General features: G+C 45.2%; 1 protein-coding gene across 2 annotated transcripts in view; it reads right to left on the bottom strand.

Moving 5' to 3' along the window:
* Nucleotides 1-379: 379 nt before the first annotated feature.
* The window catches only part of satb2 (SATB homeobox 2), a 53,872-nt gene continuing 31,246 nt past the window's right edge, over nt 380-23,005 (bottom strand). The window contains exons 5-14 of one of the 2 annotated variants that reach the window (XM_056431507.1): nt 21,441-21,564; nt 20,862-20,964; nt 19,414-19,464; nt 18,736-19,337; nt 17,157-17,369; nt 16,365-16,451; nt 15,213-15,365; nt 11,674-11,868; nt 2,476-2,670; nt 380-2,364 (exon numbers count right to left, since the gene is read on the bottom strand). In XM_056431507.1, the coding sequence (XP_056287482.1) occupies nt 1,873-2,364; nt 2,476-2,670; nt 11,674-11,868; nt 15,213-15,365; nt 16,365-16,451; nt 17,157-17,369; nt 18,736-19,337; nt 19,414-19,464; nt 20,862-20,964; nt 21,441-21,564 (2,215 nt within the window). In that variant the 3' untranslated portion in view covers nt 380-1,872. The remainder of the gene's footprint in view (nt 2,365-2,475; nt 2,671-11,673; nt 11,869-15,212; nt 15,366-16,364; nt 16,452-17,156; nt 17,370-18,735; nt 19,338-19,413; nt 19,465-20,861; nt 20,965-21,440; nt 21,565-23,005) is intronic. The other variant, XM_056431517.1, reaches the window with a different exon arrangement.

The raw sequence follows: 23,005 nt of genomic DNA, 5'->3' as shown, positions 1-23,005 counted from the left end.
ATCTTTATAAATACATATATATTTATTTATGTATATATATTTATATATCTTTAAATATATATATATTTATATAAATATATATCTTTATGAATACATATATATGTATTTATATATATCTTTATTTAGATATATATATAAATATATATCTTTATGAATACATATATATATTTATAAATATATATCTTTATTAATACATATAGTTGTTTATATATATGAATATATTTTGTATACCAATTCTTTCTGCATTGCATTTTCACAGATTTTGACTTTTAATGGGATGTCTGAGTTACAGTGTGTGTATGTGAGGATTAACGAGAGAAGAAAAATGAAATGTATTGAAAACATTTTTGAAATAAAAACAAGACGACTTTTTTTTTGATTCACAAATTTTAATTCACTTCAACGCTGGATGAACTCATATTTCATTGGAGCTGCATTTGTGTCCGACCCCGATTCCTGTCACACAGAAAAGCACAAAAGCATCGTACGTCTCGATCGGAGCAGTCAGTAAAAGTGTAGCAGCCGATCTGGATAGTCAAACAACGTGGACACTATCCGTTCTCCGATATAATTTGTTTCCTAATCAACATACTGTATACTTGTACACGACTGACACCAAGCAAAAACAAACCAAAAAAACAAAACCTGAATTCTTTAAATACTGTGATTGAATCCGGCACAATGAAATGAAATGAATTGATTTCACAGAGTCCAAACTGGCTCAAACACTTTAAAGTCACTCCGCAAAAATAAAAGCTTATCAATAACAATTTGTCCCGTGTGTGTCGGGTATTTACAGACATCAAAAGTGAAGACCAGAGTCAAACCACATTTCTTTAATGGCTCAAAAAAGTAGATTGTCATCAACTGAGTTTTGCTTTCTCACTTAACTATTTCTCTCATTTACCTATTTTTTGGGAAACAGACCTATAAAAATGGGGGGACTTTTTTTTCTTCTTTACCAAATAACACTCAGTAACTGCTTCTTTTTAAAATGTTTCTTTCCCCCTCCTCCTCCTCTTCTTCTTCTTCTTTTAGGGCAGAGCGCTCCTAATGTCTCTTGTTTCCCAAACCAACGCCCAGTTCTGAAAACCCCATGGAAATAAAAAACTAAAAATAGCACGCGATGACAGCAGACCTAACCATAAGAACAACAATAACAACAATAGTGATAATAATAATCATGGATAAAGATAGCAATAAATAGGGTTGGTGAAGTTTAAGTGCGGGTAGGTGTGGTGAGACACAAGACTGTGGGCGCCAATTAGAGAGAGGAAAAGGGGGGAGGGAGTGAGATGGAGAGAGGACGAGTGGAGGAGCGACTGATTGTTTGGCGGCTGGATCTCCGCTCCGTCCTTCCCTTCCTGGACATTTCTCCCGCCGCGAGGAAGGACTGGGCCCCCCCACACACACACACACACACCCCCTCAGGTCGGGGGCGACAGCGTCGGCAACACCAGTGTGCGTGTCCTGAGGATTCAAAGGATCGGAGAGGTCTCCGAAATCCGTCTCACGTGACCGGGCGGGGCTCCGGTGAAACCCCGCCTCCTCGGAGCGTCTCATCCGGCGATTGGCCGACGCTTGGGGATTTCGTGTGGGCTTTGTAAATCGGGAGGCGTGAGCAGCAATAGATTACCTGTTAATTGACTCGATTGATTCTTTAAATGGTTTCTTTCTCCGCTTTTCGTTCACAGTTGCACCACCCTCCGTCTCGCTGAGGTATTCTCACTCCACCCGTCAGGTGTTCACAGGTGTCTCCGGGTGTTTTTTCGGCGTCGTGACCAGTTCCTCGCTTCCTTTGATCCCTCCCCTTTATCTTCTCTCCTCCCCCTCTCTCTCCCTCCCGCTCCTCTCCTCCCCGGCCGTCGGTCTCTACCTCTGGTATTCGGCCTGCTCTCGGGGACTGGAGGAGGAGGAGGAGCCTCCGGGCGCCAGAGGGCCACCGGGCCGGCCGTGCCCTTTGTCCTTGCCTTCCTCCGGAGAGTTGTTGCCGGCCGAGGACGACCGGCTGGAGTTGGAGGCGCAGGAGGCCGGCGGCCGCTTGGCGCTCACGCCGCTCCCCTCCGCCGACTGGTAGAGCTCCTCGGCGCCGTCCTCGCCGGACTCCGGGTCCTCCGAGCCCGAGAGCAGCTCCTCCTCTCCGTACTCGCTGACGTCCACGCCGCCGCTGGCCGCGGCGCCCTCGCCCAGCTCCTTGAGGCGGCCGTGGTGCTTGACGTGGTAGCGCTGGTTCTGGAAGAACTTGATGATGGTGTGCTTGGGCAGGTCGAGCTGCGCGGACAAGGTGTGGATGGCCTCCTGGTCCGGGTACAGGCCCACGTCCTGGATGAAGCTCTGCAGGATGCCCAAGGCCTCCAGGGAGATCTAGAGCACACGGAGGGAGAACGTGAGAAACGCAGATGAAACGCCGCACAACCCCCCCCCCCCCCCTCCGCCGTGGGTCCGGACGACGAGCGCGGGGAGGACGCGTCGTACCTTAGTGCGCGATCGCGGCTTCTTGTTGCTCCCGCAGCCGGCGGTCCGCTCGCCGGCTCCCGGCCCCGTGCTCTGTGACCCGTCGTCGTTGGCCGGGGCGGACGCCGACTGCTCCTCGCGCATCGGAGACAGCCGGTGCTCCTTCATCGGGGTCGGGGGTGGCCTGTGGAGTGCCTGGCGAGAAAGACAAAACAGCTGATTGATTAACGGGGCACAGTGACCCCTGATCAAGGCGGAAGCACACGCTCACTGAGCAGCAGTATGACGCAACACCCCACCACTAACCTGCCCCCCCCCCCTCCAGCACACAGTAGCCAGGGCTGCTTCACGGTGAGAACAAGTGTTTCACAGCTCACGGAGCGTCACGGTCTGATGACCGGCGCCGGCATTCAACCGGCCCGGTCCAGTTCGACCTTTGACCCGATGAGTGGGAGAGTCGTGCGAGTAAACCACCCGTCTGCCAGGAAGTCTCTCATTTAATAACTATTCAACCAACCACTCGACGCCTCAGAGGGGCAGTTTGGGATTAGTGCAAAGAGTGCGTCTGTCACGTCGGCCGTGGTTCAACGAGAGACGGAAAAATGCTAAACTAGAACGGGCACTCGGTAGAGCGCATACCTTCATAAATCACAAGATTGGGCATTGAGTTCTGAACATTTTGGCATTAGTTGCATGCCAATTGGATAAAAATTGGCCGCGCTATGGTAAAAAGAAGATTTTGACCTTTTCATGACCTTGACCGTTGACCCGATCGATCCCAAAATCTAATCAAATGGTCCCCGGATAATAACCAATCATCCCACCAAATTTCATGCGATTCGGTTTAATACTTTTTGAGTTATGCGAGTAACACGCATAGAAATAAATAAATAAATACACGGCGATCAAAACATAATTCTTTACCTTCCGCATTTTCAATGCGAAGGTGATGAACGGAGGAAAAGATTCCCAAAATCATTTCAACCGTTTATGTATTAAATGAACACGGTTGTGTTCAGTTATAGAAGTTAGGGTGCACGCGAGTAAAACACGGCAGGCTTATTTATTTAAAATGTTTCACTTTCAGCATAACATGCGTTAAAATCGACACAATTTGATGAATAGAATAAATAGAATAAATTAATCCTAAACATTAATCATCTGTAAATTATTTTTTTTATAGCATTACAGATGTACTGTATTTGCCTTTTATGAATTTTGAACATTACTGCACGTAGAATTTAGATTTATAGATGTAGTCGAAGATAAATAATGAGTGCGTGTGTGTGTGTGTGTGTGTGTGTGTGTGTGACAGGATGAAGTGTTGGGAGGGAAAGTGAGGCCTCTTGTTGTTCGTCACGAGGTCGTATCGTGGCGGTCGTGTCCCGCCCGCTCGCTTTAGCAGCAGGGCGGGGCCTTCCCGCTGGAATGCCCAGCTATAAATCTGTGGTGCATTAAAATTAAAGGACCCACATAAAGATAATAGTCATTCGCTTTTCTCTCCCTCCTCTTCAATAATAACAGGGTATTACTTAAATAATACTCCAGGGCAGGCCAGACCATGAAATTGCTGCGATTTCATTCGCTTCAGGGGGAGGAAGGGAGTGAGGGAGGGAGAGAGGGAGTGAGAGAGGGAGTGAGAGAGAGGGAGGGAGGGAGAGAGTGAGAGAGGGAGGGAGAGAGGGAGTGAGAGAGAGAGAGAGAGGGAGTGAAGGAGAGAGGGAGGGTGTGAGAGAGGGAGTGAGAGAGGGAGTGAGAGAGAGAGAGAGGGAGTGAGAGAGTGAGAGGGAGGGAGGGAGTGAAGGAGAGAGGGAGGGAGGGAGTGAGAGAGGGAGTGAGAGAGAGAGAGGGAGGGAGTGAGAGAGAGAGGGAGTGAGAGAGAGAGAGAGGGAAGGAGAGAGAGTGAGGGAGAGAGGGAGTGAAGGAGAGAGGGAGGGAGAGAGGGAGGGAGGGAGTGAAGGAGAGAGGGAGGGAGGGAGAGAGGGAGTGAAGGAGAGAGGGATGGAGGGAGAGAGGGAGGGAGTGAGGGAGTGAAGGAGAGAGGGACGGAGGGAGAGAGGGAGGGAGAGAGGGAGTGAGAGAGGGAGTGAGAGAGAGAGAGAGGGAGGGAGAGAGGGAGTGAGAGATGACCAATTTACAGGAATTCAGGACGTTTTTTCCCCTCTTTTTTGGTCATTTCTTCATCTCTCCCTCCCGAAAATCTTCTGTTTCTTCCACGCGCAATGTTGTCAGAGATTGAGCGAGGGACACAGACTCAAATACAGACGGATAGAGGAGAACCCTCCGCCCTAACGAGGACCACACAGACACACGTCTCCCACGCAACCCTGCCGACACACTTCATGACGGAATTGTGGGTAAATAATGGCGGCATTGGGAAAAACTGTCTCCCCGGCTCCGCCCACAGACCATCGCTGTTTCTATTGGATCAATCACCACACACACACACACACACACACACACACACACACACACAATGGGGAGTCTGGTCTCCCTCATGCACTAATGATGATTTTAGCGACGCACGAGGTCGGTCGTCTCCTTCAGGGTTCGTCTCTCCTTTGTCTCCTCTGTCCTTGCATTCTTCTCCTCAGTTTGTTCTGTTTTTTTGGGTTCCTTCCTCCCTTTCGTGTCTTTTCCTTCTCTTCTTCTGTGCTTTCTCCTCCCTCCCCTCAGGTCTAATGCATCAGGACACTAATGAAGTGGGCCTCAGCCAAGCCAACATGACTCCACATCCAAATTAGCCCTGAACTGGTGGATGCCAGGAGCTCCACATCCTCCACCTCCCCTCAACTCCTTCTCACCTCCGTCCCGTCGAAGCTCCCAAACCGTCTACACCTTCAGTCGAGGCTGCCTCCACCTCCCGTGCCTATTTCCCCCCTCTGCTCTTTGACCTCTACCACCTGTAATAAACCATATATGTTGCGTACTGATTGACAGACTTCTAAACAGGCATTAGTTAAAGTGAGACTTATTATGGTCTGTATATATAAACAAAATATGGGAATGGGCAGAAATTGGATTTTAGAAGATCAATGTCAGTGAATTTAGGCTCATTATTGTGTAATAAACTGTACTAACTATGCACCCTGGTGCACAGCTGATCGTTTGATTTACTGGAAGAACCTTCTGAGCACTCGGTGTTGCAAGAGGACTCGAGGGTGAGCGGTGTCTCCTTATTGTTTAACTTTGTGGAGCACGAAATCCTGAAAGTCATTCAACTGATCTGCTCCTTTCTGTAAATATGATTTTCAAAAGAAAATGAAAACCAGTGAGTCTTAGTCACATGTCGTGGAGGTTAGAGTTACAATTACACAGAAATGTGACCCAACCGCCTCCTCCAGACTAAATAATACAAAAAATAAAAAAGGTTGTTAGTCACGACCATCAGCACGACAAGCCCGAAGGTTTGGGGATTAAAAAGCGACTTGGTTGCACCTCAGGAAAGACGCCGGTTTGGGTTCAACCTCTCGGTAGAGGTCATGGAAAGGTCACGGTCGTAGTTGCAGGACAACACGAGAGCAAAAGGTCTCCAGAAGTTCTGCAGTCGACCCACGAACAAACCGGAGCTCGGACGGCCGGAGCGGCTTCCTGCTCCGCCTTGACGAAGTTCACGAGTCACGCGAGAGGCGCCGTAACCACGGCGACGGAAAACCAACGAGGACGGTCTCCCGATGAGGACGGTCTGCGAGTTACTCAGTGAAACACACAAACATACTTGCTTATTCGTCCACTATATTTATTGGACAGTCATAGTTAACTTAACATAAAAATGTTATTGACAAAATGTATTCATCTAATATATGAAATGGTAATAATTCAGTTATATTTATACAATATATACCAAAAGGGACATTTGTTAATGCATAATTACTATTAGCAGTAACGTTCTTAACGCAGGACTTTTAGTCGTGGTATTACTTTTAACTAAAGTAAAGCAACTGATTTATTTGTTGAACCACTGGTGTTTAAAATGACAAATCACACTGAGGATTGTAATTATTCTCTGATCTCTCTCTCTCTCTCTCTCTCTCTCTCTCTCTCTCTCTCTCTCTCTCTCTCTCTCTCTCTCTCTCTCTCTCTCTCTCTCTCTCTCTCTCTCTCTCTCTCTCTCTCTCTCTCTCTCTCTCTCTCTCTCTCTCTCTCTCTCTCTCTCTCTCTCTCTCTCTCTCTCTCTCTCTCTCTCTCTCTCGGGGGGGTAGTGTAGGACCACCAGAGAGACCATTAACACAGAGATAAATATGTTATGAAGGGAAAAAACACTGTTCTGTTAGTTTTGTGCATGACTTCACCTTTCTGTGTTCTTGTTATTTTCTCTTTATCTCACTCTTGCATTGAAGCAACTTTCTGTCTGTCTGTCTCTCACTCTTGTATTTGAATAGGTTTGTCCGTCTCACTCTTGTATTAGATTAAGTGTCTCTGTCTCTCACTCTTGTATTGTTTGACAAGTGTGTGTGTGTGTGTGTGTGTGTGTCTCTCACTCTTTATTTTAAGTATTGTATTTGAGTGTGTGGTTGCGATCCATGAGGACTGGATCCAGGCTCATGGAGTTAATGAGTCACTGCACATTTCCTTTTTTGTAAAAATAATGATTCATTTTCACGTAATATTTTTGAGGATAGCTGTGAGTGTGAGTGTGCGTGTGTCGTCATATATGTGTATGTGCATGCATGCTTCTTTTTTTCTCATTCAAACTGTGTGTGGTATTCATTCCACTTATCTGCAATTAAACAATTAACTTAATTGTGGTTTGCCAAAAAAGCCCAAACTCCACCCTGAAGACCGGAGGGGGCGAGAGACAGACAGAAGGAGAGAGAGAGAGACAGGCGGCTACTTCCTCTCGAAGTGAGTGGATGAATACTCACAAATAGTCGAAGCACCGACAGACTCCCCAAACATCAGACAGAGAGGACGAACTTCACGTTTCATGGCCTCCGATCCATTTTCCTATTGATAATTAATTTGATACGACGGTTGAGCCGCGGTGAGTCTTTGACGCTCCGACCCGGTTCGTGACGTTGTTCTGGCCCGACTGTTCGTCTACAAAAACACATGGAGTGCTGGAGTGTTGTATTTCATTAACGTTCTCTGTCGTTAATCAGCGCTGCGTTGCTCTGGTTTGGATCACATTTGTAATGACTTAATCTTCAAAGGTTGGCCGTGTTATAAATGTTTCTCATTATTAACAAATCCAAACAAAAAAGACCAAAACCAACAATGTGCTCGTCCGACTCACTGGATCCAGAGGGCAGCAAAAGAGTAGTGTTGACCCCACCCACCCATAAAGTACACAGTACACATATCACATGTACATACATATACATATACAGTACACATATTATATGTACATACAGTATACATATTATATGTACATACAGTACACATATTATATGTACATACAGTACACATATTATATGTACATACATATACAGTACACATATTATATGTACATACAGTACACATATTATATGTACATACATATACAGTACACATATTATATGTACATACAGTATACATATTATATATACATACAGTATACAGTACACATATTATATTTACATCCAGTATACATATTATATATACATACAGTATACATATACAGTACATATATTATATGTACATACAGTACACATATTATATATACATACATATACAGTACACATATTATATATACATACAGTATACATATACAGTACACATATTATATGTACATACAGTACACATATTATATATACATACATATACAGTACACATATTATATATACATACATATACAGTACACATATTATATTTACATCCAGTATACATATTATATATACATACAGTATACATAGTATATATACATACAGTATATTATATATACATACAGTACACATATTATATGTACATATAGTCAAAGCTCACGGCAGATGTTTTGACCTTTGCTGAACTTTGCGCGAGTGTGTGTGTGTGTGTGTGTGTGTGTGTGTGTCACTGCCCTAATACAAAAGCAGCTAAATGTAATGCAGCCATCATTCATAAATCATAAGAGGGGCCAAATTAATTTACTCTTCATGGGAAGCGCTTCTCCGCTGGCGTCACCAATTCACCGAGTGGAGTCTCTCTTTTCCACTTTGGGAAAAGAGAGACTATCGGGTTGCATTATGGGGAATTTCGCAGGTTTTTGAGTAGGGCTGGCCAGCGCAGCCTAAAATCTACGTCACGGTATAATTTTGCAGCAGGATGACGACCTTCATCACAGTTTATTAGTTTTTCCTTAAATGTCAATAAAAATGCTTCTGAAGGATTAGAGCGCTGGCATAATTTAAAATATCCCAAAAAGGATAAATTACATCTTTCAACTTTGTTATTATTATCTGTTTGCAAATAAATAGGAAATATATTATTGTATGAGGAGGAGGAGGAGGAGGAGGAAGGGCGCAGTGGTTGTTACATCTTGTTCTAGTCCACCACTCATGGGGTCTCAGCCTCGGTGAGCGGTCACACACACACACACACACACATAAACAACCCCTTGACTTGCGGCAGAAATCAATTTAGCAAAAACAATAAAGAAATTATTTATAAGGGCAGACTCTGCCAAATTAGCTGTGGGACGCACTTAACTGCTGAAGCCGTATGAATAAGAGCTGTGGAGCAGAGCACCAGGACCGTGTCAGTCACGGAGAAATGTGATGCACACACACACACACACACACACACACGCAGCACCTGCAGACTTAATAGACACCGGGTCAGAGACCTCCCGGGATGCAGGGGAATGGCTCACGCTCCTGTACATCCAGTTCCGGCCTCGGCGCCGCATTCATTTTTCATGCGATGTCTGTGGTCGGTCGCTCGGGCTTTTGAAAGAGCGCCTGGCTGTCCACGACACAGAGGGAGGGAGGGGGGGGGGGGCTCACGGTACCGACCATCAATGCGAGAGGCAATGTGTGGCAGATGGGACACACGTGTGGTCTGTGGTGGCAGGCTGACTGGAGCCTGTGGTTTGGTTTGGTGGTGATGGCGGTGGGGGGTGTGGGGGGTGGGGCTTCATCTGAGACTGAAGACAGCAGCGCACCTCATTTCACATGAATAAATCACAAATGTTTCACCACAGCTCATCTGCAGAGTCTCTCTCGGGGTGGTGGGGGGGGGGAGCGGTGTTTGGGGTGGGGGGGTTACAACATGGGCGTCATGAGGGATTCTATATTGTTAGTCAATGCTGAGAGTGGGAGAGGAGCGGAGGAATGAATTATCGGTGACACCACCGCTTCCTCACAGTCTTCCCTTTAGCCCCCCCCCCCCTTTTCTTTTAAACACAGAGCTCCGGATGGAAAGAGAGAGAAACATTTGCACGACGGCCCCATAGCATCTCGTGTTGAGATGCTAAATGAGAGGCATGTTTTTGATTTATGGCATATGTGTTATATGTGGGATATAATAGCTGTGCATTGAGGGGGGGCAGGGGGGGGGGAGGGGGCTGGTGGTTAGACAGACGATCTCTCAGAGGACCTGGGGGGGGGGGGGGGAGAAACCAGTGCATTCAGTTTAGAGAGCAGATCCTGACCTTTGACCTCTCTACAGTGCAGTCATTTTCAGCTGTTTTTGTTTTGGACTTTACTTTACTTTTTCTGTGTGTGTGTGTGTGTGTGGGTGGGGGGGGGGTGTGATGCCTCTTTGCTTTCTTGCAAATAATGAGAAGCTCAATACAACTCGAGAGATGAAGACTGCATATGTACCTGCTCACGAGTTAAATGTGTTTTATCACGTTTGTTTTATCCAAAATGACTTGTAACAAAAGTAGTATATAGTATACGTTGGACTATTTCCGTGCTGGGAGCCAAGGTCGAGGTCAAATCTATTGCTGTTATTGCACTTTATGTGTATCATCACATATATCAGAAGACAGAGTTTGGCATTGTACAATATGTCATAAAATGTTTATTATAAATGTGATGTGAAAAGTTGTGAAGTTGTTCATGTTCGAGGTTTAAATAAGTCCAAGTAAGGATCAGTGTCTGCCGAAGTCAGAGATGTTGAATCAAGTTGCTATTAACTGCAAAAGTACCAACAGTTTGATCCCTAAAATAGGCTGTGTGTGTGTGTGTCTGTATGTGTGTGTGTGTGTAAATAAAACCTCTACAAGAAAATATGTTTTCTTTGTGTCGTCTTAAGTGATATTTTTGTGTCGTCTGCTACTTAAAATCAACAGCAGATAAGGTACAATCTATACGCCAGAGTCGTTCAAACAGACAGACAGGGTTTAGTGTGTGTGTGTGTGTGTGTGTGTGTGTGTCTCAGAGTGGGAGGGTCACAGTAACGACAGAAGACGACACGTCACCGTGTTTCCTGCATCGATCTCTGCCTCCCTCCTCACAAACTAATGGGGCATTTCCTCCAGCGCCACACCACCCAGCAACACTGTTTACTCTTCATTCCACTGGGGCACACACACACACACACACACACACACACACACACACACACACACACACACACACAGATCAAACGGTGGATCCCATAATGAATATCAGGATTTTGTTTTTGTTTTGTTTCCTGGAATTTTACGACTTGTATCTGTTGCTGTCATGGGCCGTGTTGGAAATAACCGAGTACATTTATTGAAGTACAGAACGTATAATTTTGAGTGACTTTACTTTGTTTGTCTATTTTTCTGCTACTTTATACTTTTACTCCACGACAGTTCAGTAAATATTGAACTTTTTACTGCTCAGCAAGTGATATTAATGCATCATTAGTACATCTGCTTTTTGTAATGCGAGTATATTTGCATACTAATACTAGTCTATGTTGTGCTGTATATGCTTATGTTTGTGTGACGGGGAGAATGGTCTTATTATAAAATAAAAGGCCACAGACAACAGATGGTATGGTTAGCTCAGCACAGAGACTGGAAACAGAGGGAAACAGCTAGCCTGTCTGTGTGGTTTTGCTTCAGGTATTGGGCAGATGTATTTATTTGTGTTTGGCACACTGACCCAAAATGAAAAACAGGATCCGGGAAGATCTGGTTTTCTGTATATGGTGGTGAAGCAGGAAAAGGTGTTTACAGTCTTCGTACAACAGATGTAAATATTGTGAGATGAGGTGACGTGCAGGAAGTCGGTTTTCAATGCGCCAACCAGAGGTGCGTTTTGATGCCAGGTGTTACAAACATCTGGAAACGGAGATATGAGGTGCGTGTGGACGTCAGCTGTCAACGCACGCGGTTCTTACCTGTGTGTCCTGCGGCAGGTGGAGGACGGTGTGCATCCTCTCCGAGTAATGGTGTCTGGACTCCTCCTCGTACGCCAGGTCTCTGTCGGTCTGCGGCAGCGCCAGAAACCGCCGGATGGTGCACAGGTTCTCCCACAGGGTGCGGTTCTCCGGGCTGGGGTTCTCCTTCCACCGGAGCAGCTCACACAGCCAGCCCTGGAGAAAGAAGGCGGGGTTAATCAGAGACCAGCAGATGGAGGAATACTTCCATTTTCCGTCTCCCGTGACAGTAAGTAGAAGGTGACAGGCAGCGAGCTTAGCTTAGCATAAAGACTGGAAACGGAGGGAAACAGCTAGCCTGGATCTGTCCAAGGGTGCAACTCACTAATACATATATGATATTGCAAGTGAAGATATATATTTATAAGATGAAGAGTATGTAGTCGTGCGATTTTGAAACCTCGAGTTGGGCCTTTTGACCGTCGCCATCTTGATTTTTCTTGCAACCAGATAACAAAAGTGACCATAGTTTCACTGTTGAGGACTGGCGCTGTAGTATAGATGATGTTTACGAATCACAAGGTAGCCCTCCTCTAAACCATGTGTATTTTGCTCTACAGGACTGTCTCAGAAAATTAGAATATTGTGATAAAGTTCTTTATTTTCTGTAATGCAATTAAAAAAACAAAAATGTCATGCATTCTGGATTCATTACAAATCAACTGAAATATTGCAAGCCTTTTATTCTTTTAATATTGCTGATTATGGCTTACAGCTTAAGAAAACTCTAAAATCCTATCTCATAAAATTTGAATATTTCCTCAGACCAAGTAAAAAAAAAGATTTATAACAGCAAAACAAAATCAAACATTTGAAAATGTGTTTCCAGGTGTTTCGAGTTAATTAGACGATTCAAGTGATTTGTTTAATACCCTACTAGTATACTTTTTCATGATATTCTAATATTTAGAAATAGGATATTTGAGTTTTCTTAAGCTGTAAGCCAGGGCTATTCAACTTCAGTAGCAAGTGGGCCAAATAAGAAAATCACAGGGGGTGTGAGGGCCGCACAGAATATTGATGAGTTGTTGACGGGGAGGTGCTAGTGAGAGCGCGCGAGCCGAGAAGGATTGTTGACGGGGGAGGTGTGCGCGCGCGCGAGCCGGAAGGACGGGGGGGGCGAAGTGCTAGTGTCGCGCGCGGCGGTTTAAACTCTCAAGGGGGCATGCGACCCGTTGAGTGCTAGTTGAAGAGGTAAGCCATAATCAGCAATATTAAAAGAATAAAAGGCTTGCAATATTTCAGTTGATTTGTAATGAATCCAGAATGCATGACATTATTGTTTTTTTAATTGCATTACAGAAAATAAAGAACTTTATCACAATATTCTAATTTTCTGAGACAGTCCTGTAAATGGACCATCATTTACCAAGTGAACATCATGCTGTATAGAAGAAGACTTGTAACTAGAGACATAAACTCATGTTTACTGAGGGAATACATCAAGAGAGAAGTAGAGTAACTTTCTATGGACGTCGATACAATCCGACTTCTTTTATTAAACCAGTAGAAAGTATGCAAGTTCTGACACTTCTGCATTGACTTCTCTCTTCATATCCAGAAGTTGCCGCCTCGTCTTTATGCTAAGCTAACATGCGGCCAACTGTAGCTTTAATTTGACTGTAAGGTTATGAGAATAGTATCAATCACGTGTACTTGTCAGACTATTCTGTCTTTTAAAGCAGATTTTTACAGAAAAGGGGGTTCTGTTGCCCCTGAAAGATGATCGTAGCGCACCACCCTTGTACGCCCTGTTTTTATGAGCCATTTAATTGTCGTTCTCCAGGTGTGGAGCCCAAGAATCAACAACTCTCACCTGCTAGCATTGACACTGGGTGAAGAAGAAGGAGAAGAAGAAGAAGATGATAAAGAAGAAAAAGAAGATGGAGAAAAAGATGATAAAGAAGAAGAAGATAAATAAGAAGAAGAAGTAGAAGATGATAAAGAAGATGATAAATAAGAAGAAGAAGAAGAAGTAGAAGAAGAAGATGATGATGATAAAGAAGAAAAAGAAGATGGAGAAAAAGATGATAAAGAAGAAGAAGAAGAAGATGATAAATTAGAAGAAGAAGGAGGATGATGATGATGATGAAGGAGAATGATGATGATGATGATGAAGGAGAACATGAGAGAAAGTTAAAATATAAAGATATACAGGAAGGGGAAACAACAAACACAGAACAAATGTGAGCGTGTGAGGAGGAAAAAGAGAGTTGGAAGAAGCTGGAAATGTGCAGAGGTAAGTGTAGGAGGGGGAGATGGAGAGGGGGAGGTGGAGAAGATTCAATTATATCTGCTAGACTGGTTCAGTTTGTGACACCAGCTGTTGTGTTCAACCAGCCACCTCGGGCAGCATGCGCCGCTAATAGCCCGATCGTCTCCCTGCTCCTCCCTCTCGGTCCTCGCGGCCAGCTGCAGCAGATGGGCGCACTGAGCCGTGACCCCCAGACCCACCAACCTGGGGGAGCTCGCCGACTGCACACAAACAAGCATGCGAGTACTGTAGCCGCGATGCATATACGTCTCCACACCATGACCTTTTCTCACGCTGGCACCTGGTGACACAAAGCCACATGTTCCAGTGGACCGCATCCATAAAGGAGGGGATTTAGTTGCGTTGTGCTCTCTTTTTATTTAAATACATTTAGGATGGGAGAGGGTTCTTCTCTAATTGAGTCCTCGTTTCCTGACACAGCCGACCTTCTCCTCTGGCCGGAGGAGAGTAAACTATGTGCACATTTAGGGAGCGTGTGGGATTGGCGTGTGCTTCGGGAATAAGTCAGCGTTTGTATATCTACAAACCGTGGCGTCATGGAGCTATTGCTAATATATTACAAGGGCTGTGAAGTTTCGGGAGCTATTTTGGGGTTCGGTATCTTGCCGAAGGACTTTCACATGCAGGATGGTGGAGCCCGGGAACCGAACCGCTCCACTAATACACATGTGGGGGAAAAAATAAGTAAAAAAACAGAAAGGTCTCTGAGGATCATGTAGGTTCTTTTATATCATCATTTGAATTCCTTCTTATTTTTCTGGAAATGTATTAAAAAGACGAATCGAATCATAAATTAGCCAATCAATCAATTAATCCACCCTATTGGGTATGGAGGGGACTGTGAATGGATATTATGGAGCTAACAAAATAAAAAATATATTAACGAGCAGGGAAATGATAAATGTAAAAAGTATTTGGATAAACGACAAGAACACAGTTCATATAAATTCTTGAGAAATTAGAGGGGGAAAGTATTCATTAAATGTACTCCAGCACTGCAGTCCATCATGTTTTCAGAGCTCTGAGAAAACAAACCAATCGCGAGCCGAGTGACGGCCGGTCCGGCCGATGACTGACTGCGCACCGCGTGGCAGCGCTCCAGCTCCTCTGCAGTCGAGAGCTTTGGCTCTGGACGCGGCGGGTTTTGTGGTTTTCACGCCGTTTAACCGTCTCGACCTGCCGTGTGTGTGGGCGGGGCAAAAAAAAATGCTCTGTCGTTCCTCACCTGGCTCTTGTTGGCGGCCACCTTGGCGAACAGCGCTTGGGACACTTTGGCTCTCTTCATCTCCTGCTGGATTTCGTCGTAGATTCCCAACGTGATGTTGACCAGCGACTCCAGCTTCAGCGGGAGGTCGCAGGCGGGGCCCGGCGGCTTTGGCTGCAGAGAGAGCATCCACGTGATGACGTTTGTTTGTTTGTGTATTTTATTCAGTCATTCAAATCAAATACAATACAATATTATTCTATTTAATATACAAAAGAGAAAGACTGAAAAGGTATAGGTAGAAGCAAAAAATGCTTATAAATTCCTATCCTGAATTGAAATCAAAATGAATCAGAAAATTTATATAAAATAAAGAAAAAACAACAAACAAAATAAAAAACAAAATATATTTATATATACTACCACATACATCTTCCATATAAATACGTTTTTAATCACATTTATATGTGTGATTCATTGTGCCCCCCTGACCCCCGACCCACAAAAAAAGGGGCTTTGAATGGTTGACGTTAACAAGGAGATCGGATAAATTCGGATGACAGGAAACGCAATAAGGAGACACGTGTGTGTGTGTGTGTGTGTGTGTGTCGTTACGCCGCGTGTAAACGCACGACGAGAGGTTATCGGCCCGCGATCGGGCCGAGCTCTCCGAGAACAGACGTGCCGTGTTCCCCGCACGAGCATCGGGCTGCACATCTGCAGCGCACGTCCCCACATGAATTATGTTTACAGATCAAAGTCATTAAGTCCTCCTCTTTTGTCTTTCTTTGTTGTTTCTGTTTGAACGAACATGCATTGGCTCTCGGAGAGCTTGTGTACACAGTGTTTGAAGTCGGGGACGCGTACGGACCGGCCAGTTTACATTCCCTCAGTGTAAACGATGCAGAGATTATTTTACATAGTCATAATAAGAAAAGCGCGCAGATTCACCAACAGCCATGAATAGGCATCTGCCGCGACATCAGAGGGGACGTCTTATCGCTGGTTTGTTATGCGCACACGCGAAGAAACGTCCAAATGCTCCATAATGTGCTTTATGTTTACAATGTGGCCCACGAAGGCTTTGAAGATGCTTTTTACTTCATGAATGGAAGTGGTTCGAGGTTTTCCGGACGCAGCGCCGCAGTCGAGTTAAAGATCTAGATTACTCACCGAGTTGGAGATTTTAGTCTTGTTCTTCCAGATGGAGGCCCAGGTGTCGGGGGTTATCTGGTCCTCCATGCCTCTCTCCCACACTTTCTATTCACACACACACACACACACACACATTACACATCGATCTCAGCTATGCACTCACAGCACCGCCGACTACATGCAGAGTCGGGTTGTAACATGTTATCTGGATCAATGCGATTACAAAAAACAAGTTACTAATTTAAAAAATCACGTTGCAGTTACATTGTCATGGATTAAGCCCGAATACGTTCTATATCAAAGTCACTCCTCTCAGGTTGTCAGTTTTGTTAAAGGTGTTTTTTTTATGATGATGCACAAATTGTATTCCTTTTTATTGCCATTTGTATCTTTGATTGTAGATTAAATGTAAATTCAGAATATGCCAAATGCATTTGACTTGCATTGAAAAATAAATTGTATCTTTTAAGAGAAAAAAGAGACAAGAAATTAGAAATTTGCGGCTGACGCCATTTAAAAATAAAGGAGAAGTAATAATTGAAATGTTTGATTTTGAAGTAATCTAAACGCTTTCAGATCATGTTTTTGAAAATGTTGCTAACGATGCCTCTCGAGTTTATGCCTCCACCAATCCGTCATGTTGCAGTTTGAGATCCATGTTTGTCCAAAACGTAATTTCATTCACATTTGTGCGAAAGTGTCGCAATTAGCGTATGAATTCTCGAGTTATGGCCGAATATTTTGTTTTTTAGAGGTCACTGTGACCTTCGAACTCCACACACTCAACCCTGACTTTCAGGGCGCACCAACCTGCGGGAGGCGTGGGGGGCCGGGGTTGGAGGAGTTGGAGGCGGGGAGGCCGACCGTGGGGTTCATGGTGCGCTCCCTCTCCTCCTGGTAGATCCGGTCTCTCTCGCTCTCCGCCAGGTTGAGGAAGTTCTGCATCGCTTTCAGGTTGACCAGCAGCGACTGCGAGGCCGTGCGAGGGTCCTCCTCCTTCCGCAGGATCTCCGACAGCAAACCCTGGACAGAGAAGACATGGAGACACATTTACACTCCGAACTTCTGTCTCACTCAACACTAAAAAAACGTTCCTGATTCACAGACGAACAACTTAAACTGTGTTTTCTTCGCCTGACTGGAAATACATGTTCTATTTTTAGCTCTTCAATGAGATTGTTAATTTATATTCTTGAAGTATGAGTAAATATATTCTATTCCTTGCTTATTTTCACTCATTACAATAAAAGTCCTTCATAGACATTTATAGTGTGAAAGTATAATCAAGGTAATGTATGTAAAGTATTTAAGTGAAAAACACATTCAACAGGTAAAGTAAAAGTACTAGAAACATTTTACTACTATCATATATTATATCATTAGTTTATTATTGCATTAATGTTAAAGCAGGTTTTTGCTGTTGGTTGGATAATGTGGGGCTTATTTTGAACTATTAAGACATTAATAATGAATCTGCTGATCCTTTTCTCCATCAATCGATTGATTGGTTCGTAAAAATTCAGACAAATTGTGAAATATAGTGACAACTGTACAATGTTTGTTTTGTCCAACCAACAGTCCAAACTTTAACATTATAACAAAACACATACACAATAACAACAATATTTTCAAGGAAAAGCAGGAAATCGACAAAACATATTCTATACGCTTTCTGTCTCCTAAGTAAATCTTTTAACCTGTAAAGTAACATAAACTGTCCAATATCAATAAAAAAGTGGAATATTTCATTTTAAATTGTCAGAAGTACAAAGCAAAACATAATATGTTGGGCAGATAAAAGTCCTTTCTATACTTCAGCAGTTGGTAAAAACTGAAAACGAGGAAGCTTAGCTAAACGGTACTAGCACATGGGTTGGATGCTGACACACACACACACACACACACTTAAAAACACACCTGGCCTCTACACCAACAGGTCTATGAGCCGCCTCCATTACATTGATCTAATGGGGCGTGTGGTAACCAGTTTAGCACAGCCTGAGTGCATCAGGTGTTTGTGCTGCTGCGAGGGCGGGGAGGGAGACTCAATGACCCGGCGAGCTACCCTGCCGCGCTTCCTCTAATCCCACCGAAAAAATACCGCAAGGTGGGTGAAAAAAGAATTATCGGCCCATCGGGGACGTCAGCTACTATTTATTCCTCGCGAATACGGAAACTGCCTCTCCTCACCTGAGATGTTTTGGGGACCGAGAAGTCTGACGATAAATATTAATATTCAGATTATCTCCATCCCTGTTAATGCCACCTGAAGCTACCCTTTCTCATCCTGGACACCCCACCTTGCTTCACCTCTCTCTCTCTCTATCATGTACACTTTCCAGACTGCCTCCTAACCCTTTCTTGACCACGGTCTGTCCTGTATTCCTACCTGTGTGCGGTTGAAAGCCACACGGGCGAACACGGCCTGGGAGACACTAGCTCTCTTCAGCTCGTCTCTGACCTGCTGGTAGATTTCGCAGGAGACCTCGGCGGCCGAGGGGTTGCTCCCGGGATGGTCGCCGACGGCTTTGGACGAACCCCGGTGGATGGGCGGGTGGTTGAGGAACTGCTGGCCGATGGCCTGCGGGTGCTGATGGGCCAGCAGGCGGCTAACGGCCAGCTGCTGGTTGATGAGGTGGGCCATGGCGAGCTGTTGGCGCACCAGCTGCGGGGAGAGCTGAGGGGAGAGCAGCCCCCCTGGCCCCAGTAGGGGCTGCATGGAGCCGGGCGGGGGCGGCGGATGAGGCCCCTGGCCCGTGCGGAGAGGAGGGCTGTGGTGGTGGGGGCCGTGTGGCGAGGGCTGCTGCTGCTGCTGCTGGGACGGAGGAGGCTGTTGAGGCGGCTGGGAGGGCGCCTGCAGATCCCCGGAGCCCCCCTTGAGGAGGGGGCCGCCGGCTCCCAGGTGACTGAGCTGGGCCAGGCCGGCCAGGTGAGGAGGAGGAGGAGGCCTCTGGCCTAGCATGCAGAAGTCCGCCATGTTGTCTCTCTCGACTGCAGAGGAGACGGGACGGTGAGGAGCGGTCGGACAAACACCGCCGCACGAGCACGGAAAGATCCGGTGACTTACTTTTGATGTCGGCAGCGTCTCGTCCGGACCACATCTTCTCCAGGTAATCTACTGCTCAACAAGACACACGCAGAAAGTCAGTCAGAGAAGGAGGGTCCGGATGTTGTTGAACTTTGAAGCCAACACGAACGAGAAGGTCTTGGTATTTATAAGACGAGAGAATACTCTTATAACCTCAGCGCGGCCCTGTTTGCATCCAGCGCTGAGGCACAGGTGTAACAGCCAATCAGAGAGCAGTGAGCCTTTTTGAGAGGTGAAATCATATTTACAGAAGAAAAATGATTTTTTTCATCCCATTTGAAATGAGCCATGCATGTGATGTTCGTCAATTTAAAAGACCATTTTTTATGTCGACGAAAGGTCCGTGGTTGTCAGCCTTCTGTACAAAGCCCTCTTGGCTTCTCCACTTCACCACAGGTTGCATGTCTGAAGATGGATTTATCCGTGAAGCAAAGAGGCACAGAAACCCCCAGCATTGGTCGTGATTTACGATCCAGTGTTGGATTTCCCCCGTTGGAAGAAACCCCAGCAGCGTTTGTGCTCAAGCCACCGCGGATGAAATATATCGCTAAATGTGTTTACATTCTATTATTTACGTTATGATATAGAGCGAATGCGTGCGCAGCGGCTCGCCGCTGTTAGTGAACAAGAGCCGGGCGGGGAGGGAACGAACATGTGTTTATGTTCATTCATTCACTGAGGGAGAGAGAGAGAGAGAGAGAGAGAGAGAGAGAGAGATCTTCAACGTCCTAATGTATCAACTATCTCCACCGACGTCATTAGCTTGTGGGAGAAGACAACGAGCAACTCAAGTTGACCAATCACATATTGTGGTTTCTCGGCCGTCAGCGTAGTTCAGAGATGTTTTTTTGAGATGGTGCAAATCATCTAAAGCGCAGCTGCATTGTTAACAGTTGTTTTCGGTTCAGTAGAAATGTTTTTTAGTTTTTTTGGTGGTTTGTTGAGGTAAATTTGTACAATATTTCTAAAATATCAGAGAGAAGTCCAGAAAAAGGAATCATGCTGCGACCCCTGGATTACAATCATGAACAAGAGCTGTCACTGCTGGCCTCCATAACTCTATACTGGTACAATGTATTAGTTTACATTTGACCTCCTAACCCGCTTATAAAGACAACTCATACCCCATTTTTTTTAAATCTAAGACTGGTTTTCTGAGAATGATTTTTTGAAGATCAAATTTTAAAAAACAAGAATTCAATCTGAATCTTGAGATTGCAATGAAAACGGTCAATACCAAACATACCAAACATACCAAACATGTCATGCTGGTTTATTGACAAAGGAGCTAAATAACTTAAAAACTAACTTTTCATTCCATTAACCCACAACAAATGATCTCGGCATTGTGTTTGTTATTCGATAATTTCCCTCGACATGAATGAAGTCCCATCTTATCTCATCTTAAGAAACGACAGAGAACTCACCTTTGATTTTCTTATACTTCTTGTACCAACGACCGAACTCCTGGCATTTAACAGTGGAGACGTTGGCATAGTAGGAACTGTTCACGATGGAGGAAATCATGCTCTGGGAGAGAGAGAGAGAGAGATAAGAGAACGAAACATTAATAACCAACATGATATAAAATGCTTGCACTCATGCAACAACCCCGTGGCACGCTCACATCAACACACAATAGAAATAAAGGAACATTAATCATGATTGGAAGCCACCCATGGAAACTCCAGCCGGTGCAGCGCAGAGAGGGAATCTCAAGCCACACACACACACATATGCTTGCAATTGATGCAGCAATCAACACCCCCACCAGAGCTGGATTAAAACACATACACACACACACACACACACACACACAGACCAGTCATCATGAGACCAGGATGGAGGGTCTCATGATGCAGCTGGGGAGCAATAATCAATAATATAGGATCATGTGATGTGAAAGAGACACTTCATATCAAGGATTATTAAATGTATGGGCAATTGTTTCAGTTGAGGAACAAGCGGCTCTTTGTCATTGTTGTTGTTGTTGTTGTTGTTGTTACCTGTGACAGAGGGCACTCTTTAGCCAGAGTGCTTTGGTTCATCTCCTTCAGCAGCTCTTTGAGAGCGTTCCTGACGGTCGCGTGGTTCCACTGCTCACAGGGCAGATCCTCCAGCTTGGAAAAACTATGACGAGACAAAACAAAACACAGGGTCACACTTTTGGGTTGATGAGTCGAGAGATGAAAGAAAAAAAACTAAACGCCAAACGGAGAGGGTTAAAGGAACATTTTGGACATTTCTTGCAGAGTTGGATAAGAAGGTTGATGCGGCTCACGGGTCTTTACAGTTTAGCAGTTTATCCAGATGTAATAAAAAACATCTACAACCCCAGAAGTGTAAAGACTAAATGTTACATCCCAAATTAATTTAAAATGAATAATGTTTGGCCGGGAGACTTCCTGGAGTGTCTTCTGGTTGCCTGGCAACTCTTCCAGACCGGAAAATGGGCGACAATGGGTCAGTGGGTAGCAGGTCCGTCTTTCAATCAGGGGGTTGGAGGTTCAATCCCCGCCCTAATCGATGTGTCCTTGAGCAAGACACTTGACCCTGAATTGCTGCGTCTACGGTGTATGAATGTAACAGGATTGTAAATCGCTTTGGATAAAAGCGTCAGCTAAATGACACGTAATGTAATGTAAGAAAACAGTCAACCACATTGCAAAACCCAAACTGTTGTTGTAACTCTTACATTTCTAGCCGTGCTGAGCTTTCGAGGTGGCGGTGAACACAAAGAGCTACGCTAGCCGTTCCCCCCCCCCCCCCCCCCCCCGTTTGCAGCCTTTGTGCTAAGCTAAGCTAAAGAGCACCCAGACGTGGGAGTGATATCAAACTTCTCAGCCCAGAATTAAGCCCTCAAACTTGCTGTATTAACCTCCACCCCAAACCCGTTGCTTCCCGTACAGTCCAACAATCGTTTATACATTTTATTTTAACCTCAAATTAGTTATTTCGACCGCAAGCGCAAAAGTGTGGCCAGAGCTCTGCCGTCGCCGTGGATACGCGGGTAATCGCAGGGCTCTCAAGTCTCACGCATTGAGCGTGAGACTCACGCATTTCGGTCATATCTCACGCACTCCCGCCACACATCGAATTCCTCACCCTGAAAAAACCTCTCGGCTATTTAATGCTTGAATGCAGGGGTGCTCAATACGCCGATCGATTGTTCCGCTGCAGAGCTCTGACGCAGTCCTGCGCGCATTGGGATGGAGCAAAAAAATAGTCACTAGCACCCCCCCCCGTCAACAACTTTTCTCGGAGTAGAAATAGTCACTAGCACCCCGTCCCCCGTCAACAACTCTTTTCGGCTCGATGCCGGCGCGCGCAACGGTCAGCTGTATCGGGTGCTGATGGAAATCTCACGCTTGCCTGTCTTCAAAACTTGAGAGCCCTGTAATCGCTTAAGCAAAACCTGGCTGGTATGTTCCAAGACGACGACAACAACAACAATAATAATAAACGTGTCATCTGGAGTTTATCTTGTTTTTATCAGTGCATCGTCGAGGTTTCCTGGCGCGCGGACGGAGACAGATAATAGATAAATCCCCCCCCCCCCCCCCCCCGGGTT

This window comes from Pseudoliparis swirei, chromosome 2 (assembly GCF_029220125.1).
Source record: "Pseudoliparis swirei isolate HS2019 ecotype Mariana Trench chromosome 2, NWPU_hadal_v1, whole genome shotgun sequence".
Taxonomy (NCBI): Eukaryota; Metazoa; Chordata; class Actinopteri; order Perciformes; family Liparidae; genus Pseudoliparis; species Pseudoliparis swirei.
The sequence above is the reverse complement of the archived record's forward strand: the minus strand, read 5'-3'. Positions and strand labels throughout refer to the sequence as shown.